This window comes from Xiphophorus maculatus, chromosome 3 (assembly GCF_002775205.1).
Source record: "Xiphophorus maculatus strain JP 163 A chromosome 3, X_maculatus-5.0-male, whole genome shotgun sequence".
NCBI lineage: Eukaryota > Metazoa > Chordata > Actinopteri > Cyprinodontiformes > Poeciliidae > Xiphophorus > Xiphophorus maculatus.
The window spans coordinates 12075380-12088393 of record NC_036445.1 but is presented as its reverse complement, the minus strand read 5'-3'; the positions used below and the strand labels follow the sequence as shown (position 1 = coordinate 12088393).

Sequence of the window (13014 nt, the reverse complement as noted above, 5' to 3'; positions counted from 1 at the left end):
TGTGAATAGTAGCTTGTATAGGGAGCTCACTAATGCGCTGATCCACCAGGTGTTTGCTAATTGCTTCTGGCTAGTCTGAAGGAGCTGAGTGGAGGAGTCATGGGGGAGGGCTGCACAGTGAGCGGTGAGTTCAGAAGTTTGGAAACTGCAGCTCTGAGGAGGAGCTGCGCCTTGAAGGCGGAGCTAAGTCCACCCAGGCATTTGGCACCGCTAAATTGTTGCCTTGGAGATCAAAAATGATTTCTGAAATTCAGGAAATAATCAAAGCAACACTCCAGGGATGTTTTCAATGTGAGAATGACACTATAACATGATGTAAAATCAAAAATGTACATTTTAAATAATACTGACCCTTTAAGAATATTAGTATTTTTTATTGGTTTGCTAGCATAGTTACAATCTAATGTTAGACTTTGTCTAGTATTTGAGTTTGAGCTTCAGTTTGTTCACAAATATTTCTCAGCAAATATTAACCAGTTATGCCTGTTTGTCAGTTTAACTTCACTCCATCTCCCAGATTTACACCAAATCTGGATAAAAACTGTTAGTGGTGGTCAGGAGAGGCTCTAAATCAAACTCTGCTCAGGGCCCCATTCAACTCTGCTCTGATAGCAGGTGTTAAATACAAAATAAATGACTACTTTCAACAGGAATGAAAACAATAGATCACCAATATAACCTGGAGTAGAATGGAAAAACGTAACAACATTTCAGCACATCTGTTATTTATTAATCTCAGATTTCACTGCAGAAAATCCCATGAAATCAGAACTAGAAAGCTCAGAATAACTCACATTCAGAGTCTTCAGGCCTATTATGTTTATTTATTATCATGTTGCAGATACTGAATCTTTTCCCTGTAAAAGTCGTGACGTACTTTGGGACTCGTGTTACATGTTTCGGTTAAACAATGATTCCTGGAAATGTCCTGCTGTCATGTTTAGCCAACATAAAGTCGGCCAACTTCTACTTGTTTTTTACTGGAGTCAGAAAAAAAGAGCAACTAAATTCACGTCTGTAGTTGCTCTCTTCTTCTAAAATTTAGGACATTTCTGGTTTTAAGACACCAATAATGAATCAACATAAATATTTATTTCTCACCAAAAACGCAGTCAGAGTAATCAGCTGCAGTACATTCTCATCGCTGAGGTCAGGACTCAAAACACACATCATCATCATCATCATCATCGAGCGGCTGGGAGCTCTTTATCAGTCAGATATCATCTCTCATTTAAACTGTACATATGTATATAAATGCTTCAACTTCCCACCACAGATAGTCTCAAAGGTCCGTTCGGTGTTTCAGTGTTGACCTTTGTTCCAGAATGAAAGCTTGGTGCTGGTTTTACGTTTTAAACCTGTGCAGCTCAGGAACCAGCAGCTTCGCTGAATGGTGAGCCGTTTGTTTCGTCATGTTGAGTCTCAGTCTCTGGCCAGCCTCCGCCCGGCGCTGCAGGTGGGCCCCTGCGGCCCCCAGAGGGACGTTTGGGTTCAGATGTTCTTGCAGCACGACTTCTTCTCCTCCTCCTCGCTTTCTGCTCTGGAGCTGTTCAGGGTCACGGCGTTTATGGACCCTCGCACCACTTCTTTACTGCTCACCTTTTTATGAATCTCTGTGTGACAAAAATGATATATCTTGAATATTTAAAGCATAACCAGTTTATTTTTTTTAATAGAGCTTCTGTGGAGTACCTGTGAGTAGTCAGTATGTCATAGACAGTACACAGCAGATAGTTTGGTTTCAGTTTGGAGGAAAAGAGAGAGATGTTCACACAGGAATCAGGAAAACAAAAACAAATTGAACTGGTTCAAATTTCCCTTATTGTTTGGATGAGAAAATAGTGATTGTGTTAGTTCAAGTATTAGGGGATGTTTTGTTTTAAAACAAAGTAAATTTGTTCTGAAAGTTATAGATTTGTTTTTTAAAGTGATGCAATCGTTTCCTTACATGTAGCACTTTGATGCCAGACTGCAGAGAGTTTGAGGAAAACTCAAACATCAATAATTTTTTATGTGAATTTTGAAGTTTTGCATTAGAAAATGTTGATGGAAACATTAAATTCAAAATAAGTTCCTCAATTTTGCTAAAAAAGTTTCCATGTTTCTAAAAATATGAACAATCACATGTGCAAGATGTAACTTTAATAAAAATATGTTTTTCTTCACATATTTATTAGTTATGAGACAGGTAATCTGCGAAAAGATCAAACTCCTCCACATTTCCCTTGAGCTATTATTACCGTCTGAAGAAATGCACCGCTCACGAGTCGTTCTGAGCAAAACAGCCAATCAGAGCCAGGAGGCGGGTCCTAGCGCTGTCAATCATGCTCACGTACTCTTAAATATGGTAATGGCAAACAACCTGCCAATGTGGGAAACTGTTTATCTGCCATCATTTGTGGCTATGCTAACTAGCTTTAGCATTCATGATAGGCTATGCTAACTGCAGCGCAGCAGAGAGCAAGATGGATAGCGTGAGGAGGATGAGTAGCACCAAATGAGGGGGTTGACTGACAGCACAAAGAGCAGGAGCTTGATTTTTTTCACAGATTATGTCTCATATCGTACTGTCACAACACAGAGAAAGTTTGAACATATTTGCAAAAATTGTGTTTTTTAAAAGTTACATACTGCAGCTTCAATAAGAACAGATCTGCATAACAGTTAGTTTGATTTCTATATGAAAAATTATCTTGCTCTACAAAGCAAGAGAACTCTAATCATCATCTACTACAGGTAAGATGATTATGACTAAACTATTCCACAGAACCCCAAACAGTCTTTACAATAATTCCAGCAGAAGTAACTAAGGTAAGCGATTCAGACACATGTCAGTTTGATGTAAGTAAAGAGAAAAAATAAACTAAAATTGACAAATCACCTTCCAAGACTTTGTTGAACGCTGCTTCCACGTTAGTCGACTGCAAGGCCGAGGTTTCCAGGAACAACAGGTCTTTCTTTTCTAGAGGAAAAGATCATCAGAGGACATTTTATGAGATTGAGTCATAGACTGCAGAATCTCACATGTGATCTTTGAACGTCATGACATCAAGTTTCCACCTGCAAAGTCTTTGGCCTCCTCAGTGGGAACAGATCTCTCTGACTGCAGGTCAGTCTTGTTGCCCACCAGCATCACCACGATGTGGGGGTCAGCGTGGTCGTACAGCTCCTTCAGCCAGCGCTCCACGCTCTCATAGGTCAGATGTTTGGTGATGTCATAGACCAGCAGGGCTCCGACTGCTCCCCTGTAGTACCTGAGAGGAGGACAGCCACATTATGGTGTGTTCTCTGTCGGTTTTACATGTCAAAGGTCAGAGCTGGAGACGAAAAGAGGAAGTTGTAGTTAACCTGTATCTACTTTCACATCATTTCCACTGTAGTGTGGCTCGTAACATGTTGGAGCTTATTTGCATGTCACTGTTTAAACAAACTCTGACGTGCAGGTGATTTTATATCTTCTGTTTGATGTCTTCTAACTACGGAAGAAGAATAGGGCCGCTGGAAAAATGTCAGAATCCTGAGAAAAATGTCAGAGTTCTGAAATAAAAGCTAGAATTCTTAGAAAAAATCAAATCTAATTATTTTCCCCTGTGGCCCTAATTCTCTTCCGTATCTAACTTTAGGTGAGCAGAAATCAGGAACTTGAAAAGCTGGACCTTTGGGTTCAGTTAGAACAGAAGAACTGCTGATCTGTGACTGTTCTGGTTGGTCTGCTTTGCTTAGAATGTTCTAAGCTAAATCTAAAAGTCTGAGAAATGAATGTTAATTTAAAGGTTGGTGGTAACCACTGATTCTCCCCCATCAACTGGGAGCAACGTTTCTTCCAGTTGCCTTAATTTTGAAGTAATACAATAAAATCCTACTGAGATGCAGGCATTAAAACATCAAAAATCACTTTGAGAACTTTTGCAGCAGGTTCCGCTTTGGTTAGCAAGAAATCTTAAACTTAGGCCCCGTATACATGACAATGTTTCCAAAAATGTTTTCCATTGTGTATCTGGAAAAAAATGTGTTCATATAACACTTTATACAGATTATACAGATGAAAACGCAAACAGGACCGGAAACAATGTGGTGTACATGCCAGGCCAGCAGGAGGCAGTGTTTTTGTAACCCTGCAAAATAGTTAATTTATCTTTGTTGAAGCATAAATGACAGATTTTGCTTTAAAATGCCAAGTAATCTGGAGTGGCGCAGCAACACATGCAGAACATGGACACCAACGAATCACAGCAAGTTTCACCATGTTTTATGACTGCGGCAGCCATTTTGGATTTTGAGGCTGTAACTGTTAAGGTTAAATACACATTTAAGAGAAGAATATTACATCGGACCAATGAAGAAAACCTTTTATTCCAATCATGACAATTGTGGCAATATCTTATTTGATATTCCTTATTATATTGTTTATTGGTAATTATAAGGAAAGCTTCTTCTGTAATGAGTCAGCCACTGTTTGCTTTATAAGAAAGGCTGAGACACGACAGTTCATAAAATCATTCCACAAGGTGTGTTTACCTCCATGAACTGTTAGAGTTCATGACCTTTACTGAAAGAAAACCTTCACACCTGCCCAACCCTACCTAAAAAGGTATTTTAACCTGCTACTATTCACAGAAACATCAGCAAGAATGTGTAAGATAACATATGATTGAAAAAGAAAATGTATTTACTTAAGCAATTACTTGCTTCAAATGCGCCACCTTATCCCCCTCACTTCTCTAACAGATGAAACTGTTTATTTGATCCTTTACCTGAAAAATGACCAATAAATAATACATGACCTTCATTCAGAAACACTTAACAAAGGGAAATATTTCTGCATTTAGCAGGTCATAATTTTTTCTTTCCTTATAATTACAATTCTCCTCTCTTCTCTTCTTCCAGCAGCATAATTAATTCCAGTTTAATGGGTTTTTGCTGGTTGTTGCAGGATAAATGGGAAATTCCATGGGAGTGGGAATTTGCATGCTGGAGTAAGTCAGTGAGTAATTACTGCAACATCCAGGCTGACAAGAAAAGGGCTAATCCGGCGATGAAGCATATCCTCTGATTCTGACACGGCTCTGTTGTTTAAAGCCAGTTTCATCTGTTAATCCTCGTAGTTTAATTAAAAAAGGAGGGAATCAGTGGTGCCTTTAGAAAAAGAGACCCATGTAGGGTCCAGTGGTTTTCTGGTGAAAGCAGCTGGAGTCCGATCCGTGGGGAGGGAGTGCAGTCAGGACGGTGCTGGGAGGTTTTTCAGGTAAAGGTTTCCTGTTCTGGGGATCGGGGCGTGTCCCTGTCTGAGATCTGGCTCAAAACTGCATCAGCTTAAGATGCTGACACACACGTTGCTCAACTACCAATGGTGCAAGAAAACAAGCTTTTCACGAGCCACATTTAGAAGAAATGCAGTTTGGAAATTGACTTTCTTAATTCCAACCAGCATCACTCAGATCTGATGTAACATCCTGCCGGATCGCTACATCACCACAGTTCTGGACGAATCTATTAATATAGTCCAATATATTTAGAGATGATGCACCGATCTGATATTACGATCTGTATCTGTCCCGATTCTGAAGAAAAATCTAGATCAGGAATCTGTGATGTTTCCAACCCATAATGGCAGATCTTTTCAGTCTATTTCTATGTTTTGTGCTCTGAGTGACGTCATGCTCTATCATTTATTTTGCATTTAGGATTCCTAATTACACTTTCTGAACCATTTGAAAGAAGGGATGCTGCTGTTTATTTTTACATACAGTCAACCTACTGTTTTGTTAGTTTCAGTTTCTTTATTATTTATTTTACGTTGGTTGTCATTCTGTTATTTGCACTGACTGAACAAACTAAAGTTGTGTAGTTTTTACATATTTGACCAAATTATTGGTGTATTTAGTGTGCTGTACTGGTGGAGATACATTTGTAATTCAGTTCAGTTATGTCTGTGTTTTAAAAAAGAAATGTTTTAAGTCAGTTCAGTATCAGCTGAAACCTCAAATATCTGTATCAATTTTGCCAAATAAGTGAAAACAGTGGATCTGTGGATCCGTAAATATATTAATAGAAAACTAACGCTTTCAAAAATGGTTCCATTGGAAACCTGCAGGTGTGGAAAATGTTTTTTACTTCATACTTCCCTTTCTTGCCAAAATAAATAAAACAAAAAAAAAAAAATCTTTTATGTTTATTTTATTGTTACTTGTGTTTTATCATTAGTTTCTGATTAATTTCTTGCCCCATCAGTACTTTTGACTTGATTTCCAACAGCCATTGTGTAGCAAACACAGCAGTAAAACCAGCTGACTAAGGCCCTGTTTAGTTTCTGGTGAAAATGGAAGAGTTTTGTTGTGTTTGTTCTGTATATTTACATGAAACCACCGAATGTTTTATCTGAGAAACGGGTTCCAGAGTGCAATGGTTCTAAAACCTACCGTGTCCGTTGCCTTGTAAACAGAATAAATGGATCTTTTCTGTCAGGGAATCCATAGCTCATGCATAATATGACGCAAAACATAGCTGCTTCCTACAAGCCACAGAAAAAGAAGAAACTACTGACAATGCTGGTGTTTATGTTTCCCGTCAGATACGGTTCCCCCAGCGACTCTTCACCGCTCCGCACCGCCAAGGTGGCGAAACGCACACGTCCTTGTTCAGAGCTCTTATCTAGAGAACTACGGAAACCATGAAAGCTCAAACAACATGTTTTAGAATGTCTTCATGTAAAAGTGTTAACAGAAATGGAACAAAAATCCCATTTTCGTTGGATCATTGTCATGTAAACAGGGCCTAAATATGCTGAAGCTCAGCGTCGGTTGCTAGGTAACGAGGCTAGGCTTGTCTGGGTTGCTAGGTAACAGCTCTGTGCCCAGTGATTGCGACTTAACATTTAGGAGGTTTTTGAAATGGTTCATTTTCCAGATACCAAAAACATGAACTCATATTTATAAACAAAAATTTATAATAGTTGAATTATAAACTTAATTATAATTCAGTTTATAGTTCAATAAACTGAATTATTTATGTTTATTTTATGATTATTCATAATTATAGAATAGAAATTGTAAACTGTGCCAAGACAAACTTGCTCCAAAAATCTGTTCTTACGGAGGAACCTAGGAATGGAATAAATTACCTAAAAACAGCATAAAAAGATCACCAAAATCTCATTTTTGTTAAATCGTATTTTTTCAAAGAATCTGCGTTCATGTGTGCAATTTGTAAAATGTGACGTCTGGCTAATCTTGCATCTTTCATGTTAATGTTGAAATTGTCTGTGTGAAGATATTGTGCCCTCCTCATTACATGAGCTGCTTCTCAGTGAAACGCTGGTAAAAACGTTGTTTAAGTGTTAATAGAGGAGCCACGTTGCTATGACTTCCTGAAGGCGGAGTTTCAGTTATTAAAGAGACAGAGGCCCAATTGCAAGTCGGTAAATCAGGAAGGAACATTTCTTTTAACTCATATTTGATACATATACCATTTTTATAAAGCAGAAGGTGACGTTGTTACTTGATTATGCTACAAAATGGCGCTAAGTGCCTGGAAAACACAATTTTGCCTCTTTAAGCACTTTTGCCATCTTTAGAAGCAGTTGAGACCCAAATAGAAACATAAACATGCAAAATGTGACTTTGCATAACAGGTCCCCATTAAAGGCCCATCATGTGCCAATAAATGCTCATTTGGGTCGGGTGGTACTCACGCAGAAGTGATGGCCCGGTATCGTTCCAGGCCGGCCGTATCCCAGATCTGGGCCTTGATGGAGAAGCCGTTGAGCTGCACCGTCCGTGTGCTGAACTCCACGCCGATGGTTGTGCGGCTGTCATGGTTGAACTCGTTTTTTGTGAAGCGGGACAGCAGATTGCTCTTCCCAACACCAGATTCCCCAATTAGAACCACTAGAAAAGAGCCAAACAGAGTTCATCTTAATTCAAAGCTAAACCATTACATCCACTAACAGCTCTGAACTAAAGCTACTGGGTCTGGGTGTTGCCCTCCAAATGTAATTACGCCATAAATCTGGAGCCTTTGCTGTCTGACACTTTCATAAGAACACCATTAAGAAACAGTAATTGTTTAAACCTCAGTCCACAGAGAAATATTGCAAAACTAAGCTAAAGCAACATGATTACTAATTTTGTAAAGGCTATAATTTCAAACAAGCCACCAATTTCACAAGAGGTATGGAAAAGATTTGTCCCTCAGGCTCTCAGGATGCAGATCCTATTTCCCTCCAGGAAGGCTGGGGAAAAATCAGGCAAAGATGTGGATGTGAAACAAAATGAGGTTTTGTTTCTGGACTCGTCAAACAGTCAGCATGGGGGAAAGGCAGGTCAGAATCAGGTGGAACAAGTTCAGCAGCTACTTCCTTTACTCCTATCTGCAGGGTAAACAGGCTCACCCCCCTCTGCACATTTCACTGACTAATGTTTGGCTTTCAGTCATAAGAGGCTGATTCAGAAAAAAGAAAACAATCCAAAAGGCTTGGCTTAATTGATCCAGACTGGAGTCAGCAGCAACACAGGGATGTGTTAAAGTTAGAGCTTAATACGGCGATGAGTAATGATGACAAGCCCAGCCCCTAAAATTAAATGCTACTTGTTGAGTTTAGAAAGTGTATTAAATGCTTGAAAAAGAGGAAATGTGAAACTGAGAGATGGTTTTAAATTAAATAGATTTCTACCTTAGGTTAGCTAACTCTTGGTTTTGTGGTGTGTTATTTATTTTTCAACGTTCCAAAGTGAAAACATATCATCTTTTGAACCAGCAAACACTGAATTTACCTTAAGGGGAATTATCTTTAATCCACATTTCACCAGTATTTGGGTAAAGTAATGATCAGAAAATCATTAAGGGGTTTTATAGTCAATAACCATACTTAATAAAATTAGAAGGACAATATTTAACCTAAAGGCTATTTCTGATCTCATTTACTCGGCATTTGCATTTTAAAAATAAAACAGTGTAAATGGGTGGTGGTGTCCGTGTGTCCGCCGCCTTCTCTGTGAGTTATTTTGATTTTTCCTTTGTTTGTTTTAGATTGTTTTATAAAGATAAATGCTTCTGCAATTTTATTTATGTCATATAATGGCAATAAAATTACTCTATTCTATTTAAATTTGAATGTTGTGTTATATCTAGAATTTGGATCTTGGAGATAAATTGTCACATGCTAGCAAACAGATGCTAAATGCTACACCCGTCGCTAACTGCCAAAGGTATCCATTAAATCCCCCCTATATGGTATTTTTTGAACAAATGTCAAATAAAATCTGGGAAACATGATAAAAAACAATATTAACTGATATAATAAATATAAACTTGTTGTTAAAAAGCTTGGCTGTTATCCTGTTTCATGTTGTTATAGCAACAATATAGTAATAATGTTTCTGAAAAACGTCATGCTGGAGGACAAACAACCAAATAATGCAAGAAACCAGAAAAACAACAGGCATCAGAGGACTTCTTGGAAGAAAATATGTTGCTTTGTAAACTAGAGCTGAAATTTATTGATGGGCTAAATTAGCACCAGATGCCAGTAAGCTAATTTAGTCCAAACATGCTAACAACCAAACAAATGGGAGGAAGAGCTGCCTGCGTCGTTAGATTTTATAGGTTTAGCTGCCATCAAATGTAAATTATTAGGATAATTCATCACAGAAGTTTAGCTTAGATTTACTGAACTGGATCTGGACTTTTATTGTTTTTTAGTTCACATAATATTTCATCACAGGTTTTTATTATTCATTGTATTGTGTGTTTTTGCATGCATTTGCCAAGGATCTGTAGCTGCTCTATTTCCACTTAACTCAGATAAAAAACCATGTGAATTATTGTTGGTCTTTGTAATAGAAAGTTTGCAGTGAGATTTGATAATAAAGCAGCTTTCAGAATCTACAGCAGAAATTTGAGGCAGTAAAATGTAAAATATGATCTGAATTTGAGAATTAATGGAAAAGAAAATATCAGTTTTTTCACTCAGTCGTTTGTCCAATAAGGTCTGGGTTTTATTTAAAGAATATTTTACAGGCTTCTCTTCACAAGCTTAAACTGATGTTAGGTTATTGTGCAAACTTCTGCTTTAAGTGAACTTTTTTCCTAATTTTCTCTGCTACTGAGTAACTCCTTAAGCAAACAATCCTGCTAGTTTCTATGGAAATGCAGGACAGGCGACCTTGGAGCAGTTAGTTGGTCGGGTTTGTTGATCCTGCAGAAACCTGGAAGAACCTGAAATGTTGCAGCGAGGCTCACATTTTTCCCGTCTTTGTTTTCATGACTTTCAGAGCAGGACGTCAGCTGATCGGTGCTGCTGCTGCTGCAGGAGACCTCTCTAATGCTAAAAACAAGAATTATTCTGTAATTATTGCCATCAGTACTGCATATCACTACTTGTTTACTTGTTGAAATCACAGAGTAAAATAAAGCTTATACTATTTGAAGAACTTTGAGTTTTGAGCCGTTTACATTCCATACCAACTTGACATGATCTGATTTAACTGATTAGTTTTAATGCTATCCAACAAATCTTTTGGGTTGTCTAAAGTCTGAACAAACTCATAACTAAAAAAGCTAAAGAATGTTGTTTTTTATGACACCATCCTTTTGAACTATGGCAACTGTGGGTTGGTTTTAGATGTAGACTGAAATTTTTAAGTGTTTTCTTTTTTTTTTTTTAAGGGTCAAAAATGCAACTGAAACTTTGGATTAATTTAAATTGAATGCAGATTAGTCTTATTGCAAAATACAACTGTAAAGTTTAGGTTTGCCAAAAACATAACACATGCGTTGGTAAACTAACAGGATGCAGATGAAGGCTTTCTGTAAAAACACGACCATGTTACTGAGCGTCCATGTTGTTGTGCAACACCAAGTCAGAATACGCTCCATTAAAAGTTATCCAGAAAAATAACAAAAATATTTATTAATATTTGTCTTCTATTCATGTTCTGAATGGATGTGAAGATGTGTTTTTGTCTAAACATATCTACAGTGAGGTTTTCAGATAATTATTTCTACTCAGCTCTCTCCAAATACAACATTTCTTTGCTTTAACTAGGCCATTGATGACTCATTTCTTTTCTTTTTCGGTCATTTTGTTGTTGTGTTTGGGACCATTATCCTGGTGATGGCCTAATTTGATATTTGACTCTAGTATATTTTGGTTTACAGATGATTTAAAGATAGTCTCTGTGAAAACAAGCCCGTATCACCTTACGTCCTCTGCCGTGCTCGACAGTCAATAAAAAGTGTTTCTGTTGATGTGCTGCATTTGTTTTTCTCCAAACAGGGTGCCTCTCCACACAGATCTCATTAGATGTAACTTTGTAACACTAAATCATGATTCTTCAAGCTTAGCATACTTCCTTTGTCTTTTTCTAACTGTCCTGTAATGAAAGTTTACATTTAACAAATAAACTGAAGCCTGTAGAGACTGAAATGAAGCTTGTGTTTACCTGAGTGTTGACCTGCGTGTAAATTCATCCTGATGTTTGCTCCTAATAGGAATGACAGCTGCTTTACATGTTTTGCACTTGGGAATAATCGTTCCTGCTGCAGGACAGAGACGGGCTGGAAATTGTCCGATAAACCTCCTAGCTTACTGACCAGCAACATTTTCTTCCACCTGAGCGTTGAGTTAATGATCACTTAATTATTACATTTACAGCTGAATGTTGCTCAAAACTCTTGTTTTTTCTAGAATTAGAATTGATTTTGTTAAAACAAGCGATTCAGTTGTTGAAAACTCCAACTTTTCTTTCATTGTTGTTTTATCAGCCGGGCATCTTTGAGCTACATTACATGTCCTACCTGTTCAGAGTGATTTACGTTTCTGCATAAAATACAAGCTAGGCAAGCTCTGTTTGGATCTGAACGGATAGCACATCCTGTATTATTTTTGCATTACTAATTTGAGTGCAACAGAACTTTAACTAGGACGTGTTCAGGGACAGTATTGAGCAGATGACGTCACTGAAGTGTAGCGATGCAACTCCTCCACCTGAAGTCAAATTTGACAAAAACAAGGTCTGCAGAAATGATTTCTTCTTCTTCTAATCAATGATTGCCTGTTTATTCCTCCAATCATTAGGCGTTCTGTTAACAGTTAGCACACAGTCCAGGAGAACAGGAGGTTAATAATAAACAAGAGAGACAGTGAGAATGAAGCCTTCGACTGTTTAGGATCTGCAGGGATGAAAAGTAAAGGACAGGAACTCACCTTTAAAGACAAAGTTGTAAGCTTCATCTGAGCCCATGTTGTGTCCATCCAGGTTGCCCCTGGTTACAGCCTCAGGTTTACGGATGTAAGGTGAACCAGCTCCTGCTGCGTTATAAAGGCAGAGAACGGGTCGGCCACATGGAGCTTCCTGCTCTGCCTCAGGTAACACAGCCTGGTGTGTTTGAACAGGACACGCTCAGCGCTTCCAGGTTGTTCCAGGCTGAAAGTGGGCGGCTCTCCGCCTGGGGAACGGCTGCAGCGTGACGGAGGCGGAACATGAGGGGCAGGTCGGGCAGGTAGGAACACCTGAGGAGCGGCGAGGCGCCTCCTGCTGGAGGAGGCAGCAGGAGGCGCCTCTGACTCAGAGGAAACTTTTGTCACAAGGGTCAAAAAGGCCAAGAAAGTAACAGCAATAACAAAGAAAAACTAAAAATAAATAAAAGAAAGTAGTGCTTTTATGGTGGGTACAAAATGCGCCATACTGAAAATCCAAAACATATAAAGGAATTTTCATATGTGCTGTAGTAAAAGAAAGACAGTTTTCCTTTGTTTTAATTTTATTTTTTTAGGCTCAATTGAACAAATTTATTCTCATACAATGGCAAATTAGAGCAATTGTAAATAGAAAATAAAAAAAGAGGAAATTTCTGCCTAGAACCCAGAATTTATGAGATTAATCTCATAAATTTGAGAAAAAAAATTTAGTTTCAAGTCAAAAATTTACCTCATAAATTAAAACATTTTGAGATTAATCTGACATTTCTGATCTTGAAAAGATTTGCTAGTAAAAAGAAATAAAATTGTTATAT

The 13014-nt window shown here is 38.1% G+C and overlaps 1 protein-coding gene across 1 annotated transcript; it reads right to left on the bottom strand.

The window, feature by feature from the left end:
- Window positions 1–708: 708 nt before the first annotated feature.
- On the bottom strand, window positions 709–12401 carry rab25 (RAB25, member RAS oncogene family). Its single transcript, XM_005801808.2, has 5 exons — window positions 12206–12401; window positions 7691–7886; window positions 3061–3254; window positions 2882–2962; window positions 709–1613 (listed from the first exon to the last, which is right to left on the bottom strand). Exons 1-5 carry the CDS (start codon window positions 12240–12242, stop codon window positions 1492–1494), a joined length of 630 nt encoding a protein of 209 aa, XP_005801865.1. The 5' UTR covers window positions 12243–12401; the 3' UTR covers window positions 709–1491.
- Window positions 12402–13014: the final 613 nt, after the last annotated feature.

Excerpts from the sequence above, each read along its gene's own strand:
- rab25 (XM_005801808.2), bottom strand. The coding sequence starts at position 12,242 with ATGGGCTCAGATGAAGCTTACAACTTTGTCTTTAAAG. Across the intron at positions 7,887-12,205 it reads TTACAACTTTGTCTTTAAAG|TGGTTCTAATTGGGGAATCT; the intron begins GTGAGTTCCTGT and ends GCTCTTTTCTAG. Across the intron at positions 3,255-7,690 it reads TACCGGGCCATCACTTCTGC|GTACTACAGGGGAGCAGTCG; the intron begins GTGAGTACCACC and ends TCCTCCTCTCAG.